This window comes from Solea solea, chromosome 15, assembly GCF_958295425.1.
Source record: "Solea solea chromosome 15, fSolSol10.1, whole genome shotgun sequence".
In the NCBI taxonomy this organism is placed as follows: domain Eukaryota; kingdom Metazoa; phylum Chordata; class Actinopteri; order Pleuronectiformes; family Soleidae; genus Solea; species Solea solea.
Window position 1 is genome coordinate 11,118,747 of NC_081148.1, and position 23,417 is coordinate 11,142,163.

The following is a 23,417-nucleotide window of genomic DNA, read 5'->3' on the forward strand; positions in this document are numbered from 1 at the left end:
CTACATATGTTTGCAGTCTCTTTGTGAGGAGGCCATGCTAATGAGAGGTTATTACATAGAGGAGAAACCCAGGCCTTCTATCTTCCTCCTCCTCCTCCTCCTTCATCTAAGATCTTCATCTCTCTCTCTCTCCTTCTCTCTCTCACTCTCACTCTTCTCCCCCCCCCCCCACAGTCTGTTTTCTCTGGAAAACATGATGCAGATCTGGCCCGGGGAGGGCAGTGAGGTGTTTTGGAGCACCAGTGGAGTTTTACTGTTTGGTCAGGCAGAAGTGATACACCCACTGCCCACGCTGGTTCAACTCAACCCTGGAATGGTAGCAATGCGTTTATACAACAACAACAAACCCTCTCTGTGTGTGTGTGTGTGTGTGTGTGTGTGGGTGTGCGCACGCGTGTGTGTGTGTGTGTGTGTGTTCCATGTGGTGGAAATCTCTCAATCAAACCTATTCTGGTGCAGTAATAACACAAATGTGCGTCAGTCCTGTTATTGTCTCTCAGTCAGAAAAGACAATCATCCCTGGGGATTACAGTCACAGCGCCCGTGTCAACAGACATACATACTATAGAGGTGCCTTTTAGCAAAACTCTGAATCCTGACCAGCTTCACGGTGGTTTTCTTTTTCCCTGATCTCTGATCTCCTTCACAAGGAGGAAATTGAAAAGGAAATGTTCACACAGGAAGCCTTTAGGAGATTGCTGCACTACTATTTACATATATTTATTCTCTGTTCCACTTCTCTCTCTCCCTCAATCTATCTGTCTTACAGCAGATCGGCCAGTATGGCGGATGGGGAGGAGACCATGAGCCAGGAGGACTGGAAGGAAAAGTGTACGGTCCTGGAGGCTCTGCTCATGAAGTTCAGAGTGCAGATCATCAAGATTCGAGAACTCACCGCTGACAAAGTTGGTTCAAGTAAACTTTACGCTTTTCATCACACAAAGACAAAACTCATCCTCTTTGCATCGTCATTGAGAGTCGAACTGTTGATTGTGACTGTTTCAATATGAACTTCGTCATCGTGGGCGAAATAGGAGGTTCTGATGGCTCCTCATGTTCCTGACTTGCATGTTTGTCCTTCAAAATGGAGTTGGAATTTGGAGGCTAGAGGATGGAAGGCAGCAGTGAACAGAACGTGGCACAGGAGCAGTGGCGGCCACTTATCTGTGCCCAGGGAGCAATGAGGGAGTGTGTGCCTTGCTCAGGGGCACACCAGCCTAGGGATGAGCCGATGCGATACTCAATATCAGTCCATTACTGGTCAAAAATCACTGGATCGAATATCGGACAGATAGAAATGTAACATCCGATACAATCCAAACATCCTATCGCACGATTCAGTCACATTGTGGGCTGTTGATTTCTTTTTCATGGGAGGAGAATATTTGTTCCACAGCTGGAGAATGATGTCTTTGAAATAGAAGAAAACTTAAGTCCTCTGGCTCATAAAGAAAGATTAGGAAAGGCTGTGCCTTTTTTAATGGGTATTAAACTCGCACCACTGCAGTAATGCACTCCTATCAATTCCCCAGATGTTTTTCTGCCCAGGCAGTTCATAAAACCAAACTTGACAAAAGCAGCTTACCACCTACAGAAACTCAAACTACTGGCCTCTGCAGCTGCTTTCAGACCTGCACTTGAATCGGGAATTGTTTAGAGATTGTCCAGCGGGGACTTAAAGTGAGAATGGAAGAATGGAGAATGTCCTCAGAAGTTCTCCTTCCACCTCACAAATCTGATCTAAGGCAAATGTCCAGGTGAGGTCGTGTGAGAATGCAGCAGGAGAAGCTCATTGAATGAGAGGGCGATGACTCTGCCACCCGCACGCTCTAACCAGGTGCTGCTTCTCTGGAGATTCTCCTGCTGTTGTGAACATAATTCACCGAGACAATCTCGCACTGCGTTCATTATATGTGAAGAATGTCTGGACCCAACTTTATCCAGAGTTCATGTCCACAAATAAAAAGGCTGGGGGCAAAATTTGAATGGAAGTCTATGGTAAAATCAGTCTACTCCCCACTTGATTTATAATGTCAGTAAACATTTTCCTAAAGAAGTTATACTCTTAATTGATAGGTTTAAGTCTCAATAGCACATGGTGTCAGTTTTGTGAATGATGCCTCAATTTATAGGAAATAGACGATAAAGCACGACACATTATGAGTGGACACCAGTATCTGTGAACATTATGCGTCCAAAAATGACACGGCAACGCCGACAACACGATTTTCTTTTTGCAACCCTAAGACTACGTCCATTTCTGTACACGGCCTATGATCGTACAACATGTACGTAAGTCCTTTTAAGTACAGGAAGACGTGAGTTGTGGTGTGTCTGGTCGTTGGGGACAGAGAAGCCTGTCCCTCCCAGCTGCTCGGCACTGGGCTGGCCCAAACTGTTCCGTGGCCTAGATCTGAAGCTGCTCTCCGGGGGATGCTGATTAGAGCTCTAATGTAAACAGCAGTCTGACCACAGGGCTCCGCCGCGCACTGCATGACGGGATTGACCCAGCTCCAGTCAATTACAGAGTCAAAGTAAGCTCAGCTGGACAGCAAAACAAGCTCCCGGAGAGACTTGGAAGACAGATTTGGCGTTGGTAGGTTTTTGCAGGCTGTGTAGAACATGTGAACGTCTCTCCCCATCCGTCCTATTCGACAGGTTCAAATGAAATCGTGAAACGCACCATTAAATAAACGCAGGATAGCATACCAAAGACACTGATGTGCACTCCACTGTAGCTTGTAATTCTTGTCTATTTAACACATAAATTAAAATTTGGTGCCAACACCACGCACAAGGCAAACCACACTCTTTTCGTGTGTCGTTCCATGCTGGTGGAATGACCTACCGAGCACTACCAGAACAGGGGCGTCCCTGTCTGTCTTCAAGAAGCTCATGAAGACACTTCATGTCTTAGCACTTACCTACACTTAGTCCACTGTTCCTATCTAGTGAATTCCTATGTATATTTTCTTCTATGTAGCTTATTCCTCTTATGCAAGTCACTTTGGATAAAAGCGTCTGCTAAATGCTTAAAGGAATAAATCTTCACCAATTTGTATTACTTGAATAGGCCTAGTATTTTTGAAAAATTGTGCTTCCCAACCTCAGTTTCCCCGAGTCGAGAAATATCTTCATTCTTTTTTTTGTTACGTGCCCACCAGTGAAACTTGTGGGCACTTTTTAGACCCACTCGTAGGGAGACGGGACCTCATTCCTAGAATGTAAAAAGTGTCCGCCTTCTTTGCTAACAGTTACGCTAACAGGACCAAGTTTCACTGGTGGGCACGTAGCAAACAAAAGAATGAATATATTTCTCCAACTCAGGGGAAACTGAGGTTGCGAAGCACGATTTTTAAAAAATACTACCGCTATAAGCTAAATGCAAATCAGTGAAACATTCCTTTAAATGTAAATGTAAATATCTGGTCCTATGCTCCGCCCACTGTTCACAATAAATCACTTCTACGGTGCCATTATTATCGAGTGACCCATCACCATTGTGCCCACTGACCTCTTGATGCCATGAACTCATCATCATGTTGCTATCCACAGACCCCTGCTGATGGTTTTCCTCTCCATTGAGGCTCCCACCAACTCAGCCCTGAGCTTGTTGTTTTAAAGCCTTGCGTGGGCGCTTACATATATATATATATATATACACACGTCACAGCAAAATCCCCCCTCGTGTCTCGTTGTGGAGGTGGGCTCTGAGGCACTCTGGTTGTTATTTATTGACTGATGTCTGACACGTAGTTAATCTGTCAATGGTTTTATAAATTCACTGCTCCACTTTATGACCAACAGGTTTTCCTAACAGATCTTTACAGAAGGGTCTTCATGAAAGTAATGATTACTTTAAATGTTAATTAAGAGATTAAGTGAGCGTAAACACGTACAAACAAATACTAATTAAAGCATAATTTCCTTGGCATGATGATAATAATTATTCATGTAGATTCCAAACGTGAGATTTCCTGCTTTAACTTCACAATTACTAAAAATAGAAATGCCAGCTATTGTAAGACATTTTGAATCCTCTAATTTAGTTGACTTTCTGTTTCATGAACTACTTGACTACAGCTGGGTTTGGCAGATTACTGAAATCCTCGAAAGCCTGTGAGAGAGTATAGAGAGGGCAGGGCGGAATGAAGAAAAAAATAAAGCCTTGTGTAAAGACTGAGCTGCCCCACAGAAGGAAATACCCTTTAGTTTAGTAGATAGTCTGTGTGCGTGTGTTGGACCAGAAGTGAGTTATTCTGTATGTGCATCTGAGTGTATCAAAGAATTTAAATTCATCCAGACACTATTGTAGATTTGATCCTGTACATTTTCAAGTGTGTGTGTGTGCGTGCGTGCATGTGTGTGGTGCAGCTATTTGGGGTGGGACGTTAGTTTTGGCCAGCGTGGCCTCCAGCTGTAACACTGGTGCCACACATCTCTTGGTGGAGACAAAGACGCCATGTGTGTTATACTTCATGATTCTGTCCTCCTCCCTGCGCTCGCTCACTGACTGACACTGTCCGTTTTTCCCTGTGAGGAATAAATGTGATCCTCATATCTTATTTCTACAAACATAAACTATCAAGCGTGAGCAGACAGGAACTCTATGAAAGGTGTGACCCAACAAGTTAAAAAGAATTGCTATTGTACTGATCTTTAAAGCGACTGGGATGGAGGATTTAATCTTTAAACATCAAGCTCACAAAGTATATCATTCCAATGAATTGTTTATGTATTAAAAAAAAAACAGATTGATGTACATTTGGTACTATAGGTAGAATTTACAGTAGCAGGGTTGTGAATGTGTGATTAAGCCAAAATGGTTCAATTGAATGAACTGAATCTGTGACATGTTTCACGTCGGCCCTCCATGATGATCGATTCCACATTTAGAAAGAGACAAAGCGTCCACCCACGTGTATATGCGGGGTTGAACTGAGTCAGATCAATCACGATGGTCGCAGTCGCCTGCATGTCAAGATCTGATTCATAGAGAAATCAAGTTGTGAAAACAAGTTTCAGGCACCGGCGAGCAGAGAATAAGCCCAAACTGTAGCTATATTTGACCCACAAGTATTTGGTGTGAAACCTGTATAATTGTAGGTAAACGTTATGCAGTGGCTACAGAGGGAGGCTTTGTGAGCTGGCTGTCTGGCTGTGGATGGAGTGATGGGGGAGGGAGGGAGGGACAGAGGGAGGGATGGAGTTCAGGGGGAGGTTGGCCACAGAGCACTAGTTGTGGAATTCCAGGAATGGAAGTTGAACTGGTTTTGAATCTGAAGAGGGAATTCAATATAAGAGATGATAGAGCTTTGTTCAGAGGTCATGGGGCGAGGAGGAGAGAGGTCGTGAGTGTTTGTGTGTGTGTGTGTGTGTGTGTGTGTGACAGATGTGGACACATTAGAGCAGCACGGGTTGCCATACTGTACTTGAGTGTAGGGAGCAGGTAATGGGCCATGGAGTATAACTCTTACATTGTATTGCTCATCTCAGCTGCTAGTGACTTATCCTATATTTAATATAGAGAATGAGTAAAACACACGTCCTCTTACAGTCAGTACAGGGGAGAATATCGTTATCATTAGACTGTGTGTGTGTGTGTGAGAGAGAGCATGTCGTCTTCAGCTGTAGCGTACAGAATACATGCCCTGTAATTAACGAGCTCTTCTTTGCCAGATGCTATATCTGTAACTGAGCAAGGCACATGGGGTTTGTGGTGCAGCAGACAACCTATATAGTAGTAGTAGTAGTAATGTGTGTGTGTGTGAGACAGAGAGAGAGAGATTAACCTTTTCTGCATCTGCTTTTAATCAGAACTTGAGGTGAAAGTGATCTGTGTGTGTTTCTGTGGTTTGCACAGTGAGTAACTATAGAAATAGATCAAAAGTTTCATGCAGAGGGGTCACAGGTCCCTGTGGTCATTCGTCTTGATATTTCACTGCAGTTTATATTAGCTCAAACGTTACGATATGTTGCTACAATACTTCTAAAACCCTAATAATTTACAAAAATAAAATAAAAAAAATTTAGTGACAAGTGGAGCAGTGGCTGCATTAAAGGTCTTGCTTCCACTTTGGTCCAGAAAATGCTGTGCAGTGGAAAGAGTTAGTGTCTCCTGCAGGGTGTGGCTGCTTTTGAGTCTGGGTTCATTTTCTTTTGGCTTCTGGAAGTGAACAGAAGCAGAGGGAAAACTGGAGCACAGGCATGCCAGTCTCCAACCTGAGGCCACATACGGTTTTTCCGACAGTTTACACACAGTTTGAATATGAACCAGAACTGGATGTTGATTTCTAAAGCGCGTGTTAAGGAACCTCTGCGGACACCAAGTAGTTGGTGACATTAAAGTGCATCATGACGTGAGCTTGTACGCCAACAGCATTTTCCAATCCTGTTGAGGTCAGAATACAAGGAAAAAAACAATGTCAGAACTTGGATGGAGGAAGTTCCTCAGAATTAGTGAAACACATTTTCTTCAGTTGGCCTTTAAATGTCTTTCTATCTCAGTCTTTATTTGTGTGTGTTTTTAGTAGCATCACACCTGTCTTTTAAAATAGAATCAATGTCACATTATTCGTTTGCGGTGTCCTTGAAACGCGTCTGAAAACGGGTTCCAACCTTATATGAATAAACAACGTTTATTCAGCACAATGTTCAATGAAAACCCCACGATGAGAAGCTGGGCTTACTGGAGATCCGTACCGTGGAAAGCAGAGGGAACTCCTTGAGCCCAAGATGACAAGCCCACACAAGGGAGATGACAGGTCCGGTGCAGGACTGTTCCACCACTGGAACAAGCAGGCAGAAGACAGGCAGGAAGCAGGCTGAAGCTGTTGTCGGGGGCAGAGACAGACCAGGCAGGTCAAGGACGAGCAGGGTCGGTACTAGAGAATCAATCCAAATAACGCTGGCGAGACTAGTACTGGCAACATAGAGTTGATTGGTGATCAGAGGCAGCTGAGTGCAACAGGTGGGGCGAGTTGGACTAATGAGCAGGGAGTGGCTGAGGAGAAGGAGGGGCTAGTGAGCTGAGGTGAAGGAGATCCACACCCAAGGAATTGTCTATAATAACCAAGTCATTGAGAATGCAGTTGCTTAATAAAACAGTTTTTAGTGTATGTTTTGTTATAATGTATCAATTCTATCATCTTTAGCCATTTGACTCTTCTACTTCAACCTATTTTATATAGGTTTTACATATCATAGTTTAAGACATCACAATGGTGCAGGAGATGTATATTATACCGTACCTTCAGTGTCATTGTCCACATCCCGTTCTCTTGTGTGTGAGCCATTTGGTCCACAGGGGCTGTGATGTACTGCACATGTCATGTACTGAAGCTAAACAGCATAAAGTTCTCCGCTGAGAATTTCCGTCGGCATTTTCCTCAGTGGAGCTGCTGAGGTTTTCCGGCGTTTCCTCAGAAGACACTGGTTTCTCCGATTCTTCGGCCACTTCGAGCTGAGGAATTTCAGAGGAATGTTGTCTCATAAAACCATCCCTCGTTCCTCCATCCCTGTGCTTTTTTTTTTAATCTTTGTGTATGAGTAAGTCGTGTGTGTGTGTGCGTGTGTGTGTCAGCATCTGTGTAACTGTGTAATGTGCGTGCACGAGTGGAGGGTTGTAGCCTGCATGACCTTTTTCATGTTGCTGTAGTTTTAACACTCTGCTACCAGGTTCCACATGCCGGCCTCTGATCATCACGCACAAAGAGCTGGTTGTAGCTGCTGTAGATGTGATACCTCATCGTCATTATGTCACTGGTTAAAGGTTTTACATGCAACAGTAAAACTGCCTCTTTGTTTCCGTTTTGTTAACGTCGAGAAGAACCGAGAGCTTTTTACTTGATTAAGTGTTTAGTTATTGCACTGTTCTCAGCCACAAATCAAGAATTCATTAATGGCATTTCTTCAAGGCTGTAATTCTACTTTATTAATGCTCCGACAACACAAACGCAGGAAGATCGCAATGATTATAGTTCATTTATGAGATCATTTAAAGAGCACAAGCAAAATATGAGCATAAGTGTGTGTAATTACAGGCTGTAGAAGCTGATATCATGTGGTGTAAATTCACAAAGCCACCACTTACAAAGAAAGAGATTTTATATGAGAAACTTGCTATAATGCCGGTGTTGAAAAATGTATCCTAACCTAATTCTGATTCTCCGTGTGAGTCATGTGCAATGGAGAATGTCCAGATGCTGAAAAGCATCTGCGCCGCTCCGGCGTAGCCGTGTTATCTTAACTCAAGTTCTCATTACGTCTGTAGCGCGCAGCTTTCTTTGTCTTTATTTGGTGCTGTTGTATTTGGCTTGGGACAGACGTGGAGTTGATACTTCACCTCCACGTGAAAAGGTTTCAGAGCGTCACCATGTGACGCGTGTTCCTCGACTCATTAGAAACACAAGCAGAGGATATTTTGACAAAGGAACGTGTTTTATTCCTGCTTTCCTAGATTCAGCAGTTGGAGACGCAGGTGATCGATGCAGAAAAACGGGCCTTCACTGCTCACCAGCAGGTAGGCTCCTCAGCACAACACTGTTCACCTGTACTCAGTCCAGTGTGCGTTGCCCGTTTGCCCACCCGTTTGTATGTGTGGTGATTAAAGGTGGAGTGGATGGAGGAGAAGCTGAAGGCTCCAGATGGTCAGTCCGCAGACTCTGAGGTGCATTTGTTTCAGCGCTGCCAGGAGCTGGAGACCTTGGTGCAGGAGAAGGACGACGTCATCCGGCAGCTGGAGCAACAGCTGGAGGAGCAGGTAAAACACGGACACAGGGAATCTCATCAGAGCAATAGATGTAGCAAGAGTGGATGTTTTTACTTTTTTTAAATGCTGCACACAGTTTTGTCCTCACACACACACGCAACCACACATTTTCCTCTTAGGTTTGAGTAATGAAAGTCTAATTTGTCTGCTGTGCAGCTGGATAAAAGCTGCTGTCATGCTCTGGGAATTTGGAAAATAATTTTAGATGCTCAAACCTCAGCTTGGTAGAGAGAGAGGGAAGATGTTTTTGTTTAAGCAGCGTGTGAAGGACACAGAAACAGGATTTTTTGCTATGAATACTGTGTTTATTATAACATTGAATTTGCAGCTTTCCTGAGCTCATCTGTGCTTTTTACAGTAAACCTGCTTTTTGGATGCATTTGAGAGGACTTTTCTCTGCACCAATTTTCCATTTGAATGCAATTCAGTGGCTCATTTCATCTGTGTTCATTTCTCTCTGGTGTCTTTGTATTTTGAGAGAAACTTAAATGTCTCTGCATCCCACCTCTTCCTTCTACTAGAAACAGACCCGAATTCAAGATGCCAAAACAGTGGAGGAGAAAGCAGCTAAGATCAAGGAGTGGGTGATGCTGAAGTTGTCCGAGGTATTATTGTCATCTTATTACATATAAACATGCCCACGTCTGTTTTTTATGGATGGAAAAAAAAAGACTTTAAAAGATGGGTTAAGTTCATTAATGTCTGATTATGTTTATCCTTCAGTTTGAGGTGGAGAACGCTGCATTAAGAGAAACCAACAAGCAACAGGCAGCTCAGATTCTGGAGCTACAGAATCAAGTGCAGGGTAAGGATGCCATCCTAGTTTGCTTATATATGTATCCCTGAAGAAATGAAGCAGACTAAATTGTCCATGTACTTTAAATAATAGTCTGTTAAAACAATGCTAATGAACTGGAAAAGTAGGAATCTCACAAATACTGGATCTTCTCTGACCGACAAAGTAACCAACTCAAACAATTCAATAATAGCAGTAAAAAATTCCATTGCTGGTTAATTAATGCCACAAAAAATGAATGTACATAGATGTAAATTAAATAGAATTAAGTATAAGCAAACAATCGTGAAAGAGGGAAGGGGGGATGTTTGTTTTACCGCTGAGACATTATGTGTGTTTGCAGCGTTTGAGCACAGGTGTGGTGGCGGTGGACGAGGCGCGCTCATCAGACCAGGTGAGGCCCAGCGTCTCAGCAGCCTCACGTTCGGCTGTTTCCAGGTGAGAGGGAAGAATCCTCAGGTCCTCACAGGACCGGCACCTTCCCAGAGAACGCTCAGCAGCCAGGAAGAGGCCGAAGGCAGCGGGGAAGCTGGTGAGTCGTCCCACAGTTACAGCCGTGGAAATGTGCCTGATGAAATCAGAAAAGAAGAAATGGAACGTGACTTGTACAACATTTTTTGCCACTAAGTCATATCTGTGGCGTTATAGGGAAAGTTTTTCACTGCTAAACCACTTGCTGTAGTTTACAGGGTTTATTGTAGAGGCCAAAACCTCAGTCAGACTAGAAGAGTGTGTCTATACTGTATTTATTATTCTTTTTTCTATCACTATCTGCTACTGTAACACTGCAATTGTCCCTGTTGTGTGACTAATAAAGGATAGTCTTATAAGACAAACACACACACACAATGAGCACATCAAGTAGAAATTATTAATGTACATATTTTCATGTTTGCCTTGACAGTGAAGAATAAGCAGACTGCTTCTCCAGAGGCAGATGGTGAAGTCCACAGACCAGATCAGGTTCTGTGTCCTCCTGTAGAGGATGACAGTGCATCTGAAGGCCTGGCTGAGGATGGAAGTGGAGCTGAGTCTCGTGGTGTCTCCTCTGTGCTCTCCAGTGCTGCATCAGAGGGGGAGGGAGGAGGAGGAGGAGGAGGAGGAGGAGGAGGAGGAGGAGGAGGCTGTGAGGGCAGAGAGGGAGTGTGTGGTCTGGAGTTCAGCCGTCCAGGCAGCGAGACCTACCTGACAGCGTCCGACGACAGCAGCTCTCTGTTTGATGATGACATGCAGCGAGCAGAGCGGCCCAGCTTCAGCCTACTGGGACAGTCAGATGGGACTGTAGGGTCGGGTAAGGAGGGGGAGGAGGAGGAGCAGGAGGCACTCAGAGCCAAACTGGAGGACAGCAACTCTGAAGAGCTCAACAAGCGATTCCAGTCACAAAGACTTGACTCCTCATCTTCTTCCAGTGAACCAAACACTCCCAGCCCACTACTCACCCTTGCCCTGACACCTAAGCGACCCACCCCGCCCCAGGACCTGAGGGACAACCTTGCCTCACCCAAACAGCCACGCCTGCGCACACCAGTGGGGTTTGGCTTGATGAATGTGTCTCTGGCCAAGAAGCACCTGAGCCAGCCCTCAGTCAGCTCAGAGACAGCCCACGGACAATCACGCAACGCCCTCAGCATGCTGCGCCCCTACCGGCCGCAGGAAACTGACCTTGACTATGAGCGGGAGGTTGCCATGGAGACGAGCAGGGACATGGTCACTCAAGCCCCCTCTAGCACACATGTTGGGTCAACTGTGCCCTTCTCGCAGGCTTCAGCTGAACCTGGTGCACCAGACTGTGATCTGTCGGCACCTGGCAACACACCTCCTACCCCGCCTTTACACAGACTGCCCTCCTGGGTAAGAACGTCCAGCTGTCCATTAAAGACGCGTCTGTCGTGTCACTTGAACATTGTTAATGTGCGTCTACTGCTAAAGTCTTAAAATAGTGCATTGGAAGACACTGGACTGATAGGATCATATTTGAATTCATACTGGTACTGGTATGTTAAAATTGTTATGCTGTGGTACCTCTTTTTTCTGTAGTTTACTGTCTTATAATAACAAAAAAAAACGTAGTTTTAGTCAGAACAATTGAGTGTGAGTTGTCAGGCAGTGAGAACCAAATTTAGGCACAATTTGACTGAAAGTCGGCGCCATTAAACGTTTAGTATCCAGCCTCACTGACACATGCCTTGTAAATAACACACCACATCTTCACATGATGCCTCCAACGTTACAAAATGATTACCATCTGTTGGGCTAGTACAGTATATTTAAGGTTATACACTAACAGATGCTTTCTCACGGTTTTAATGTGTGTGTGTGTTTTTATATACTGGTGGATAATGAGCAAAGTTTCTTCACAGGAGAGTCGCATCTATGCTGTGGCTAAGTCAGGCATCAGACTGTCTGAGACCTCGTGCACAGACCCTGCCAGCAAAGGTAAGTCAGACACACGTTTGATGCATTTTCATTTTAACTCCTGGTTAATGTAAGCTGTGATCTTTGTTGCAGACCCCTCTCTCCAGTCCTCTTACCCTGCCTTTGTCATGTACACATCCCTTGTCTATAAAAACATGACAACACCCGTTTATACTACTCTGAAGGGGGTAAGTATAGCTGAAGACTGATTTTGTGCTTCCCTACAGTTTTAATTGGTCTGTAAAGATGTTAATGAGGTTCATTTTAATATAGGCCTGGTCTGTCAATGCCTCAAAGTAATATCAGTTCATTTCTTTCTTTTTAGCATCATTTTTAGCACAGGTGGTTCTGTGTCTCTGCAATATTCTTGTGTTTTTCAGTCCTTTGTTTTTAGTCAAGCAGTTGCAAATATCTAATCGAAATATCTCCACTGTGTCTTCACAGAAAGCCACTCTACTGAGCAGCAGTCCATTCTCAGATGAGTCGTCCAGCTCTGAGGAATCATCTAGTTCAGGGGAGGAGGACGGCTCCATCTGTAGCTCCCGCACCTCGTCCAGCTCCCGCAAAGACAGCAGCCCAGGCAGCCCACGCTCTCTCAAGAGAGGTAGAAGACAAAGAGACACATGTGCCACAACACGGCTGTTAAAAGAGCATAAAAAAACAGGCATTTAGTTAATCCGATACTTGCTATAGAACTTCTTGATTTCATTAAGAAATATTAAATTATAGTTCGGTAACATCGTAGCATTTCATCATTGTCCAACCTCATCATCCCACTTGCGGAAATTTGGCAAAGGACGCACCATCGTTGTTAAAAAAAAAAAAAAAAAACGTACAATACAACATAATAAAAAACACATGATAGACAATATGCGTAACAAAACACAACAATCTGAAAGAGTAAATACTTTGACAGATGTGCCAAATTCATAATGTGTATGTACGAACTCTCACGCTTTCCACGTCTCTGCATCTCCACCAGCTGTATCCATGTCTTCAATGACATCAGAGAGTGACTATGCCATCCCGCCTGATGCCTACTCCACAGACACAGATTGCTTCGAACCAGAGCACAAACTGCCCAAGACCTGCTCTGCAACCAGTGACAATGGCAAGAGTGTGAGTGTCTGTCAGGGTGTCACTTGAAATACATCATGTTAGTTAGAGGCTCTGACCTCCTGCATTGTTCATAGGAGCCGATGGAGAAGTCAGGCTACCTGTTGAAAATGGTAAAGACCTGGAAGAAAACCTGGAAGAGGCGCTGGTTTGTCCTCAAAGATGGAGAGCTGCTCTACTTTAAGTCGCCTGTGGGTTTTACTCATTTTCTTGCTTCAATATTCAACTTCACTTTCTTAAATGTTGTGCTCAGTATAAAGGTATAGTTCAGGTTTAAGGAAATGTGGCTGTATGATGCATAGACACATGGGCAGGACTGACTTTGCCGTGCCCACCGCGTGCCAATTTTGTCACCGTGTGGCAGCATTCAAATAAAAATCAACCAAATCAGCAATTATACATCCTGGAAAACAGGAGTTACTGATTCACTGTTGGTTCACTATCTCAGTAAGTTACTGTGGGAGAGTGAGCAAGTTTACAAACTTGTTTAAGCTGGTAAAGTCTGTCTAATGGTGACATATAGCAGCAGCCATATTTGGAAGGTATTGTACATTGTACTGCCGGAAGCCATACCTGACATTATGCTGGTTCTCAGCCCAGGGAGCCAGCAGGGGGCAGACTCAGCTCAGGCAGAGCTGACTGATGTGTCACCTCCTCATACAACCACATTTCAAAACTATCCCTTGAAATGCCTAAAAACCCAATTAAGGATTTCTTAGTGGATCAAATCTCTTTCTCCCACAGAGTGATGTGATCAGGAAACCCCAAGGTCAAATCGAGGTCAACGCCACCAGCAGCATCGTCCGCGGAGAGGGAAAACAAGTTCTCCAGGTTGTCACCTCACCATGTTTGAATAAAAAAGACCTACGTTGTGACTTATGTGAAAAATCTCATGTTTAAAACATTTAAACTTTGTTGATTCCATTTTTCCTTTCTATCCTCATCTCTTTTTTTCCTCTCCCCCTGGTGTGTAGATAGTGACTGGGAAGCGTGTTTACTACCTGAAGGCCGACTCTCCCAACCTACTGGAGGAGTGGCTCAGGGTGCTGCTGACCGTGCTGAGACTGAAAGCTGCCAGTCCTCTCTTCACTCAGCCAGATATTCGCCCCGGCATGAAGGGCCTGCTCATAAAGGTCCAATAACTAATATGGCCTCTTGCCCTGTGATGAATCTTGACACACGTACCCTTATTGGTAAATAGTGCAGTCTCACAATGTTGTCAAATTTGCTTTAGGTGAAGCATGGCCACTCTAAGAGGGTTTGGTGTGCTCTGATTGGGAAAACGCTGTACTACTTCCGCAGCCAAGAGGACAAGGTACGATTTTGCTCCGCAAGCATTGACAGGAAGGGTAGACAAAAACATGGCGTGGACAGGTGGTCATCTGGTGCAGCACTTAAGCTTAATCTTTGTGTCTGTGTTGCTTTTGTTGTCTTCACAGTTCCCACTTGGTCAGATCAAGCTGTGGGAGGCCAGGGTGGAGGAGGTGGACAGGTCGCGGGATTCAGATGATGACCTGAAAGTGTGTGGGTGGGGCTTGCAGGGAGCACACTTTACCATCGCCATCCACCCACAGGAGCAAGGGCCCACATACCTGCTTATAGAGTCTCGCCATGAAAAGGTTCTCTCACAACAATTGTATTTTATTTGTTTTTATTACTCAGTTAGCTCAGTTAGTTAGGCCTACTCCACACAGGCCTACTGTCCCCCTTTCATGCATCTCCGGCTTATCTAACAAAACTTCTAAATGTTGCTGCTGTCGTACTTGATCTGCAGGACACATGGCTTTATCATCTGTCTGTGGCAGCAGGCACCACAGTGGGTAAAGTTGGCACTGAGTTTGAGCAACTGGTGGGAAAACTCTTTCAGTTGGATGGAGATTCAAGTGAGTATTTCTTACAAATGATGCTGGGTCTCTGATTTTGTTTTACTAATAACTTGCTGAAGTTTCCTAGGGCGGCCTTGTATCTACAATGTAGATATGACAACATTCGAACACCAGTCACAGACAAAACGCCTTTGATTTATGTAGTTACTCACACCGAACGTTTAAATATAAGACACTTTCAAACCACTGCCAAATGAGCTCACACAATTTCTATGTCACGACAGGGAGAGGCAACAGCAATAATGTGCTAGTACAGTGAAGTCAAGTCTTCTGCTCAAAACCTGCAGTAATTCATACCTTTGATAGAAGTACTACTGCTGTATACGCACAAACGCTCACCCTAAGGCATGTCTGATAGTATTGCTTGACAGAGCCCATTATCTTCTGTCTATTTTCATTCGCTTATTTTACCAAATCACTTCTTGTGATCTCTGAACTGATAACTGATAACCTTACGGAATCAATCAAGTCTTTCTCTCTTAACCATTTCCATGTAACATGAAACATACATACTTTTTCTGCTCTTTTTCTTCGGCGATGCATAATTCAAGTGTCCCTTTCTAATTAGTGCCTCTCTCACGTCTCTGTCCGTCAGACTCACAGATCTGGAGACATCCCATGCTGTGTTTCAGTAAAGAGGCTCTGACGTCTCCTCTCACCACGCTGCCTTCACAGGCCCTGCAGACAGAGGCTGTTAAACTCTTCAAGGTTCACACTGAAAAATACACACACACACACAGACACGTTGTATTGATGTAAAAACATGTGTATAAAAAGCTTTCATTTGAACAGTTTCATACCGCTGAAGTATTTTCGATCATACGTCGCCTCTCCTCCTGTCTCTGTCCCGGTGCATCAGACTTGTCAGCTTTTCATCAACGTGGCCATTGACGCCCCAGCTATCGACTACCACGTCTCGCTGGCCCAGAGTGCCCTCCAGGTGTGTCTGGCACACCCGGAGCTCCAGAACGAGTTGTATTGCCAGCTCATCAAGCAGACACGCAAGAGGCAGCCGCACAATCACCCAGGACCACTGCAGGTTTGCTTTCTCGCCACAAGATGTCAGCAGTGTCTCGTAATATTATTCATTCACGGACAATTGCAAAAGGAAGAACAGGGTGGAGCTGTGAAGTGTGCAATCAACAGAGGGTTGCTGAGTAAACTCATATATCAAACGCCTTGAGCATATAAATACGTAATGTCTTTCTTTTTCAATCACTTCAGTCAACAGCGTGTTGTTAGACACTTCAAGAGCCTTGCCTTTGTTGTGTTGACATGAATACAAAAAGAGCTGTTATGCACAGTGACCAAGCCCTCAAAAAGTTCATTTGAAACCATGTCTAGTTCTCTTCTAGTCACGTGACATCCCATAGCCAGTATGCAAATATAGCAAGAACACCTGGAGTCATATTGACCAGCAGAGGGCAGCTATTGAAGTTGAAAGGTCACCTTTACCTGATGATTTTTACAACAGAGTGATTCATAGCGTGATTAACTTTTGAATTTCCTCCAGGAAACGCTGTGTTGTTGACTAATGTGATCAAAAAACAAAAATTGTGGCAAACGGTTTCATGGTAAACCATTGTGCAACCACAGTTGTCAGTCTGTCGCACGCCTGCCGCTTTGCCTTCCGTGAGAGGTTGTACAGAAATGTGAGCAGTGACCGCGTGTTTGTGTGTGTGATTCTTTAGGGTTGGCAGTTTCTAGCCCTGTGTGTCGGACTGTTTCTGCCTCAGCATCCTTTTCTCTGGCTGCTCCAGATCCATCTCAAAAGACACGGAGACTCCAGGTGACAAAAAAAAACACTCTACAAAAAGCATGTGTCACAATATTCAGCGAGGCTTGCCAAACAAGTCTGCTGAAACCTGCTGAAATTTTTCCATTGACTTATTGTTTTTCCACGAATACTATTATTGCGTTGCATTACACTAATGATTTAAAAACATGTCATCAACTTAGCAAATTACATTTTGTTCCCCCTTGAAATCTCTAATATGTTGGCACACACAGATGTCTAACAATCCTGACACTCTAAATGAGGCTGTAGTGACACTGACACACACCTCTGCTTGGTCTTTGAGCAGTACAGAAGAATATTTATAATTTATGCAAACCATGCTACTATCATCTTTCCCTCTTATTTGAATGTACAGTAGTTTGGCAAATTATTTTCTAGATTTTGTAAGGTGCAGTCATGGAGACCTTGAAAAAGGTCATGGAGGCCCTTTTTCAAATCTGAGGTAAATAAAAACACAAGGGTCGAAAGTTATTGACCTTTTTAAAGGGACAACACCTGTTTCAAACTGAGGGTGTGGCACGTCAGAGGCATAACTAAACATTTCGAGTTTTGTTCTCATGTTGCACAGCGACATTCCCGTGCATGACTGAAAACACAACAGCGAAAAGTTTCAAAGGTAAATTCTACTGTTCAATAGTTGGACGGGATAAATGCTTCTTGGCCCCGCCCACCCCTGTCCTGTCACTGAATACACACAAACACTCCCTCAGTCACGTCCGACAGTACCGGCTGACAGAGGCTGTTTTTTAGATGAAGGACGTGGGATAAAAATAATGTCCCATCATTTCTGTTCATGACCAGGCAAAATAAGAACAACAAAAAAAAATCACCACAGGTTGCACACTGCAGCTTTAAGTTAACAGGTAAATCCAGTAATGTCCATTTATTGCTTTCCATTCCAATCCACACAATTGCTTCAAAGGCACAAATGAATGTCATCTACAAAGGTTTAACGTGATTAGTTAGTGCTGAAATGTGTTGTGCTAGTTCATTTTTTTACATTTTACTATTCTCATATAATGCCCATCCCTCTCATGCACTTCTGTATCACTATGTCGCTCAGGACTGAGGTAGGTAAGTATGCCATCTACTGCCAGCGCTCCATGGAGCGCACCCAGCAGAAGGGTGAGAGACAGGCCAGGCCGTCCCGTATGGAGATCCTGTCAATCCTCCTGAGGAACCCCTACCATCACTCACTGCCTTTCAGTGTCCCCGTTCACTTCCTCAACAACACATACCAGGTAATGTTGACATGTCACACAAAAACACAGATAACGATATTCATTAATATTAATATGACTATTATTAGAATGACAAATACAGCCAAATTCCAAGAGTAGTACAAATATTACAATGTACATAATATATTGATCTAAAAGAAGTATAAAATACAAACTCTTTATTAATTATTATTATTAAAAACTTTTATTAATGTTTATTCATTTTATTCATTCATTTCTTTTTTCATCACACTGTTTATGTTGAGTGTGATGTCGAAGCTACTGGACCTTGAATTTCCCCTTGGGGCTCAATAAAGTTTTTTGAATTGAACTGAATCCCTGCTAATGCGCGTCCTCTGCATTTCTCCACAGGTGGTGAGCTTCGACGCCTCAACCACAGTCGACGAGTTCCAGTGTCGCCTAAACCAGGACACTGGCATGAGAAAGAATAGCCTGTCTGGTTTCAGCTTGTACTCGGACGATCCTACTGGACGGGACGTGGAACACTGCCTGCAGGGAGGCATCAAGGTGCGCTATTCACGATTCACGTGAATGTGGCTTTTTTTTTCCTTTCCCAACATCACGAGTCGTTGTGTATGTGTTGTGCAGATTTGCGACATCATCTCCAAATGGGAGCAGGCCTGTAAGGAGCAGCACACTGGCAAGTCTGAGAACGCCAGGACTGTACGCCTCACCTACAAGAACAGGTAGGGACTCTTTAGACTGAACCAGAACCAGAACCATTTCACATATTGTAGTCTTCAAAAGAGATTATCATGTGGTTCATCCATTCACTTATATAATAATAATTATTTTTTTTCATAACCATCTTCTCCCTCCCTCTGTTTCTGTTTTTCATTTCCTTTCTTTTCCCCAGGCTGTACTTCTCTCTCCAGGTCAGGGGGGAGTCAGAGAGGGAGAGGTTGCTCCTGGCGTATCAGACAAATGAAGCCATTGTTGCCGGACACTTTCCTGTTAACAAGGAGCTGGCTCTGGAAATGGCCGCCCTGCTGGCTCAGGTCTCAAACTTCATTCATTTGAACTGTTCGCTTGCTTACTCAATCTGCCTTTAGTCACTCTCAGGAACTAATATTACCAAACCCTCACTTGAAAACGAACAAACACCTTTGTGTTGTGGTGTTCAGGTGGAATTCGGGGATTTTGAGCGTCCCTTCTCTGCTCCTGGATCAGCCCTGACCAAGTCTAACCAAACCCTCAAACAGGTTCTGGAAAGATTTTACCCTAAACACTACCGTAAGACCACAACCGAGGAACAGCTCAGGTACCAGAACACACTGACAACTTCCTGTGTCTCGACACACATTTCCTGCTTTAATGTTTATGTATTGATGGCTAAATGATACTGAATATGGCTGCATTAGAATCATTACTTCAGCCCCTAAGCCTTAACACATTCAAATTGTTATAAAATATGTGATACTACATTCATATTCCAAGTCTCAACTTTAATTTGTGTGTTTATGTCAATATACTAATAACTGTAATGGGAGATGAGAACAGATCCTTGTTCTTTCTTTGATTTCTGAGTTGAATGGCTCGACATTGAGTGTCAGTATTGAAGCTCAGAGCGTACATTTCACAAACCTCAATATCCTGTTTGTGTTGGCAGTCAGCAGGCAGAAACTCCTCCCATCTGCTCTTATTTAATCATATTTACTAAGCCGCTCAAAAGAGCTCTTACTCTATTTTTGTTGTTTACAATTTGAATGTAATTAGTCTAAAACCTGCACCTGTCACCATGTCACCTTGTCCATGTCCTTGTTTGTGCCTGTATTTTGTCTTGTGCTTCTTTAATCTGTCTCATTAATGTTTCAGTCGTTTTGCACAGTTTACTATTATCATGTTTATTATTATTTCTTGTATTGTGAGTCTCTTTGTTGCATGCACTGTTCTATTATAGAAATGATCAACCATAAACCAGTTAAATATGTCAAATGCCAAAACCAATCAGAAGAAAAGTCAGAAAACATTTATTTCATCTTTTGGGCTTTGTTCGAACTGTCCAAGATTCCACCAAACTATGAATACAATTGTTTCTTTTGGACCCCTGTCTATAAAGACTGCATTAAAGGGATGTGGTTTTATACTCTGCAGGCAATTACTGCAGCGTCTCTCTGCCCGCTGGGCCTCGCTCAGGGGTCGAAGTTTGTCTGAGTGTGTCAGGATTTACCTGACGGTTGCTAGGAAATGGCCGTTCTTTGGTGCAAAACTGTTTGAAGCAGAGGTAAGTGTGCGTGCGTGCGTGCGAAATAAACAATATTGCGAACAATATAACACAATACATAAACTAGTGTCGGAAACAAATCAAGATACAAACTAAGAAAAAACAAAAAGGATGAGGAAAGAAATGGAAACAGCATCATGTTTCTCATGTTTCACCTAGTAAATAAATAAGGATTAAGTGTGAGTGTGAGTGTGTGTGTGTGTGTCATGTTTAAACACGCTCTAGGACGAGTGAATTGTAGTGACTGTTGTACGTGTTGTTGACTAAGGATTTAGTCCACCTTTATATTCTTTGAAGTCCAAACTGTCGTCTCAGTCGGACCAGCAGCTACAAAACAAAGACGTGATAACAACAACAATAGTCACTACTCGGCAATGTGTGTGTCCTGAGATCTTGTGAGGCAGAATGTTGTGCATGGATCCTTTAAAGACGACGGCCTCTCGTGTCTGAGAATCATTTTGAGCATAACCACACATCGCTGTCAAAACATCGACACTCCTACTCTACTCTATCTATATTGCAGAGATTTGTTTCAAATTTCAGTTTCAGCCGGAAAAGTACTGACTTGTGTTTTTCTCTGCCTTTAGGCCATTACTCCGTCTCCAGAGCAGGGTGCGCGTGTTTGGCTGGCCGTGCACGAGGATGGCATCAGCATTCTGGAGCACAACTCCGTCGTAAGTGTTTGGGATGAGTCGGAATATAGATGAAGTTTTCTACATAACTTTGCAAAGCAGCTTCAGTCCGAGCACATGTGAGCTTGTTTTGTGACATGCGGCACCGTCCTGTAAACAGAAACCTCTGGTGTCCCATACCTACAAGAACCTGATGACATTTGGGGGCTGCAAACAGGACTTCATGCTGGTGCTGGGACAGAGCATTGGCACCAACGGCAGCAAAGACAAACCCACAGATAAACATCTGTTTGCCATGGACAACTCAAAGGTGAGTGAGACGCAGCGATGTACACGTTTTGTTTTATGCGAGTCCACTTATTTTGGTGAAGTTATCGTGGAAGAGTTCAACAATATAGCTCAAAGATGCTCAAAGACGGGCGCCTGCATACAGTTCCATCATCGTCCGGCCATTCTGCTCTGACCTCTGACATCAACTCACTGGATGTTTTTTTTTTGGTTGAACTTCAGCAGGTTGTCTTTCCCATGTTTACATACCTGAATGAACTGAGCCACTGTCATGTGCTTGGCTGATTAGATATTTCCATGATAAAGTAGAAGAACAGGTATATCTAAAGAAGTGGCCGGTGAGTGTTTACCAAAATGAAAGATCATTTCTTTATCTACAAGAAGCTTGTCGGGAGAAGAACCTTCATGTAGTATGATAAGATAGATAGATAGATAGATAGATAGATAGATACTTTATTCATCTCACAGAGAAATTCACAGTTCAGCAGCTCCAGAATATGTTACAAGATAGAAACATAAGAGGCATGCAAGTCTATGTACAGTCTAGATATAAACTGAAACATATGTATAAAAAGGAAAAAAGAAAAAATATATAAAAAATATAAAGGCGTAATGTTTGTGATAAACAAACATTTGAACTATGACCTGGACAAATATATGTCTGGAATCTGGCAGAAAACATTCAGAGGATTTTAAAGCTGTTACTGAAGCAGCAAAACCTGTCCAGCAAAGACCAAATGATTCACGAAGAAAACCAAACCAAACGTAAAAATGTAGCTTTGTTTGCAACGATAATTGATAATCGATTCATTGGTTTGAGGTTGTTTTTTTTTTTCAATAATTAAAACAACCGTTCTGATTTTCCGGCTCCTTAAATGTGAATATCTTCTGGCTTCTTTGCTCCATATAACAAAGGAATCATTAAAACGGAATTAATTTGACATTCAACCACATCATCGTACTCAATTAATCGAGAAAATCATCGACAGATCAGTCGATCAATGAAAACAATCGGTAGTTGCAGCCCGATAAAAAACTCTACCAGCGGTGCTGTGATGCTTCCGTCTTCTCTCCTTCAGTCAAAATAAAAACATAAAATATGCCACTGAGAGGTGGATGTGCACACGTCTGTCATCAGCACCGCCGTTTGATTCCTGACTTCCTGCTCATCACCCGACAGACAGATGGTGGTGAACCACTTTTGCAAAGTGACTCTGACGTCTGAAACGTTGGTTTGTCAACAGATCAGAGAAATCACCCTCCTCGTCTCCAGTTACATCAACAGTGTCCATCAGCAGAAGGCCGCCGCTCACCACCTCTCTGCCCCAGCGTTGATGGTCGCTCAGCCCATCAGCCTCAAGAGCAAAGAGCTGAGGAGCAAATCACCACCAGCACTGGGACGACCCAGCAAGGCCCCGACACTGCTGTGACGGCAACCCAACAGGACAATGTCATCTCATGGTTTTTCCTTTTTTTTGTTTTTTAAATGAAGGAATTGTTTGAACAAATAAGAAGCTTTGCTTAATGATGCTTTACGAAGAAAGAAATAATACAAATAATTGTATTGGGGTGTTTTTTTAACTCTCTTATTTTTGTATAACGGAGGATACTGAACAACAAAAGGAAGAACATAAACCAGGTGTGACAGGTGTAGGAGTGATGAGTTTCTTGTGACACGAACCTCGAGTGTGAGCCCTGTGTGCTTTTAGTTACTGAACAGCCAGGTGAGCTGTGAAACCTTTAATTGTTCACTCATTCACTGGTGGAGTGGATGCCTCAAATCAGCCAATGTTCCGTCGGCGTCGCTTAAAGGAGGAAGTATGGCAGGGTTATGGTATGAGAAGTCTGTGGTCATGAAGTTATTAAAAGGAAGATGGTAAGAGGATGAAGAACAGGTGTGATAATAAATGAATAGGGTGAACTAGGATGTTGTTTTTTTTTTTTTTTAGATGTAGTGCCTCATTCCATTAACAAGAAACTGGAAAAAAAAAACATGTTTCCTTTTGTGTAAGGTACTTTTTAAAGAAAAGTAATTATTGTTTTTACACCTGTATATGTGCAGCGGAGCATATCAGGTATCATATTTATTTGTCAAATGAATTGTATTTAAATGCAGTTTTGTGTTATAATGAATGAAATGCTTGAATAAAGTCAAGGTTACTTCCTCATTGACTACCTGCCCCCTTTTTTTATTATTATAAACCACGCCCTCTGGGAGGCAGTTCATCAGCCTTCTTCGACCGCCCCACAG

At 43.3% G+C, this 23,417-nt stretch overlaps 1 protein-coding gene across 1 annotated transcript; it reads left to right on the top strand.

Moving 5' to 3' along the window:
- Nucleotides 1-767: 767 nt before the first annotated feature.
- plekhh2 (pleckstrin homology domain containing, family H (with MyTH4 domain) member 2) lies at nt 768-23,332 on the top strand. The gene is made up of 29 exons (XM_058652102.1): nt 768-905; nt 8,459-8,521; nt 8,612-8,761; nt 9,292-9,375; nt 9,494-9,575; nt 9,910-10,098; nt 10,471-11,417; nt 11,927-12,002; nt 12,075-12,169; nt 12,426-12,585; nt 12,964-13,100; nt 13,175-13,288; nt 13,842-13,928; nt 14,072-14,230; nt 14,332-14,412; nt 14,537-14,716; nt 14,872-14,980; nt 15,579-15,691; nt 15,843-16,022; nt 16,675-16,772; nt 17,845-18,022; nt 18,374-18,529; nt 18,611-18,708; nt 18,879-19,020; nt 19,147-19,283; nt 20,117-20,246; nt 20,834-20,920; nt 21,039-21,188; nt 22,411-23,332. The coding sequence occupies exons 1-29, from the start codon at nt 783-785 to the stop codon at nt 22,594-22,596; spliced, it is 4,491 nt and encodes a 1,496-aa protein (XP_058508085.1). The 5' UTR covers nt 768-782; the 3' UTR covers nt 22,597-23,332.
- Nucleotides 23,333-23,417: the final 85 nt, after the last annotated feature.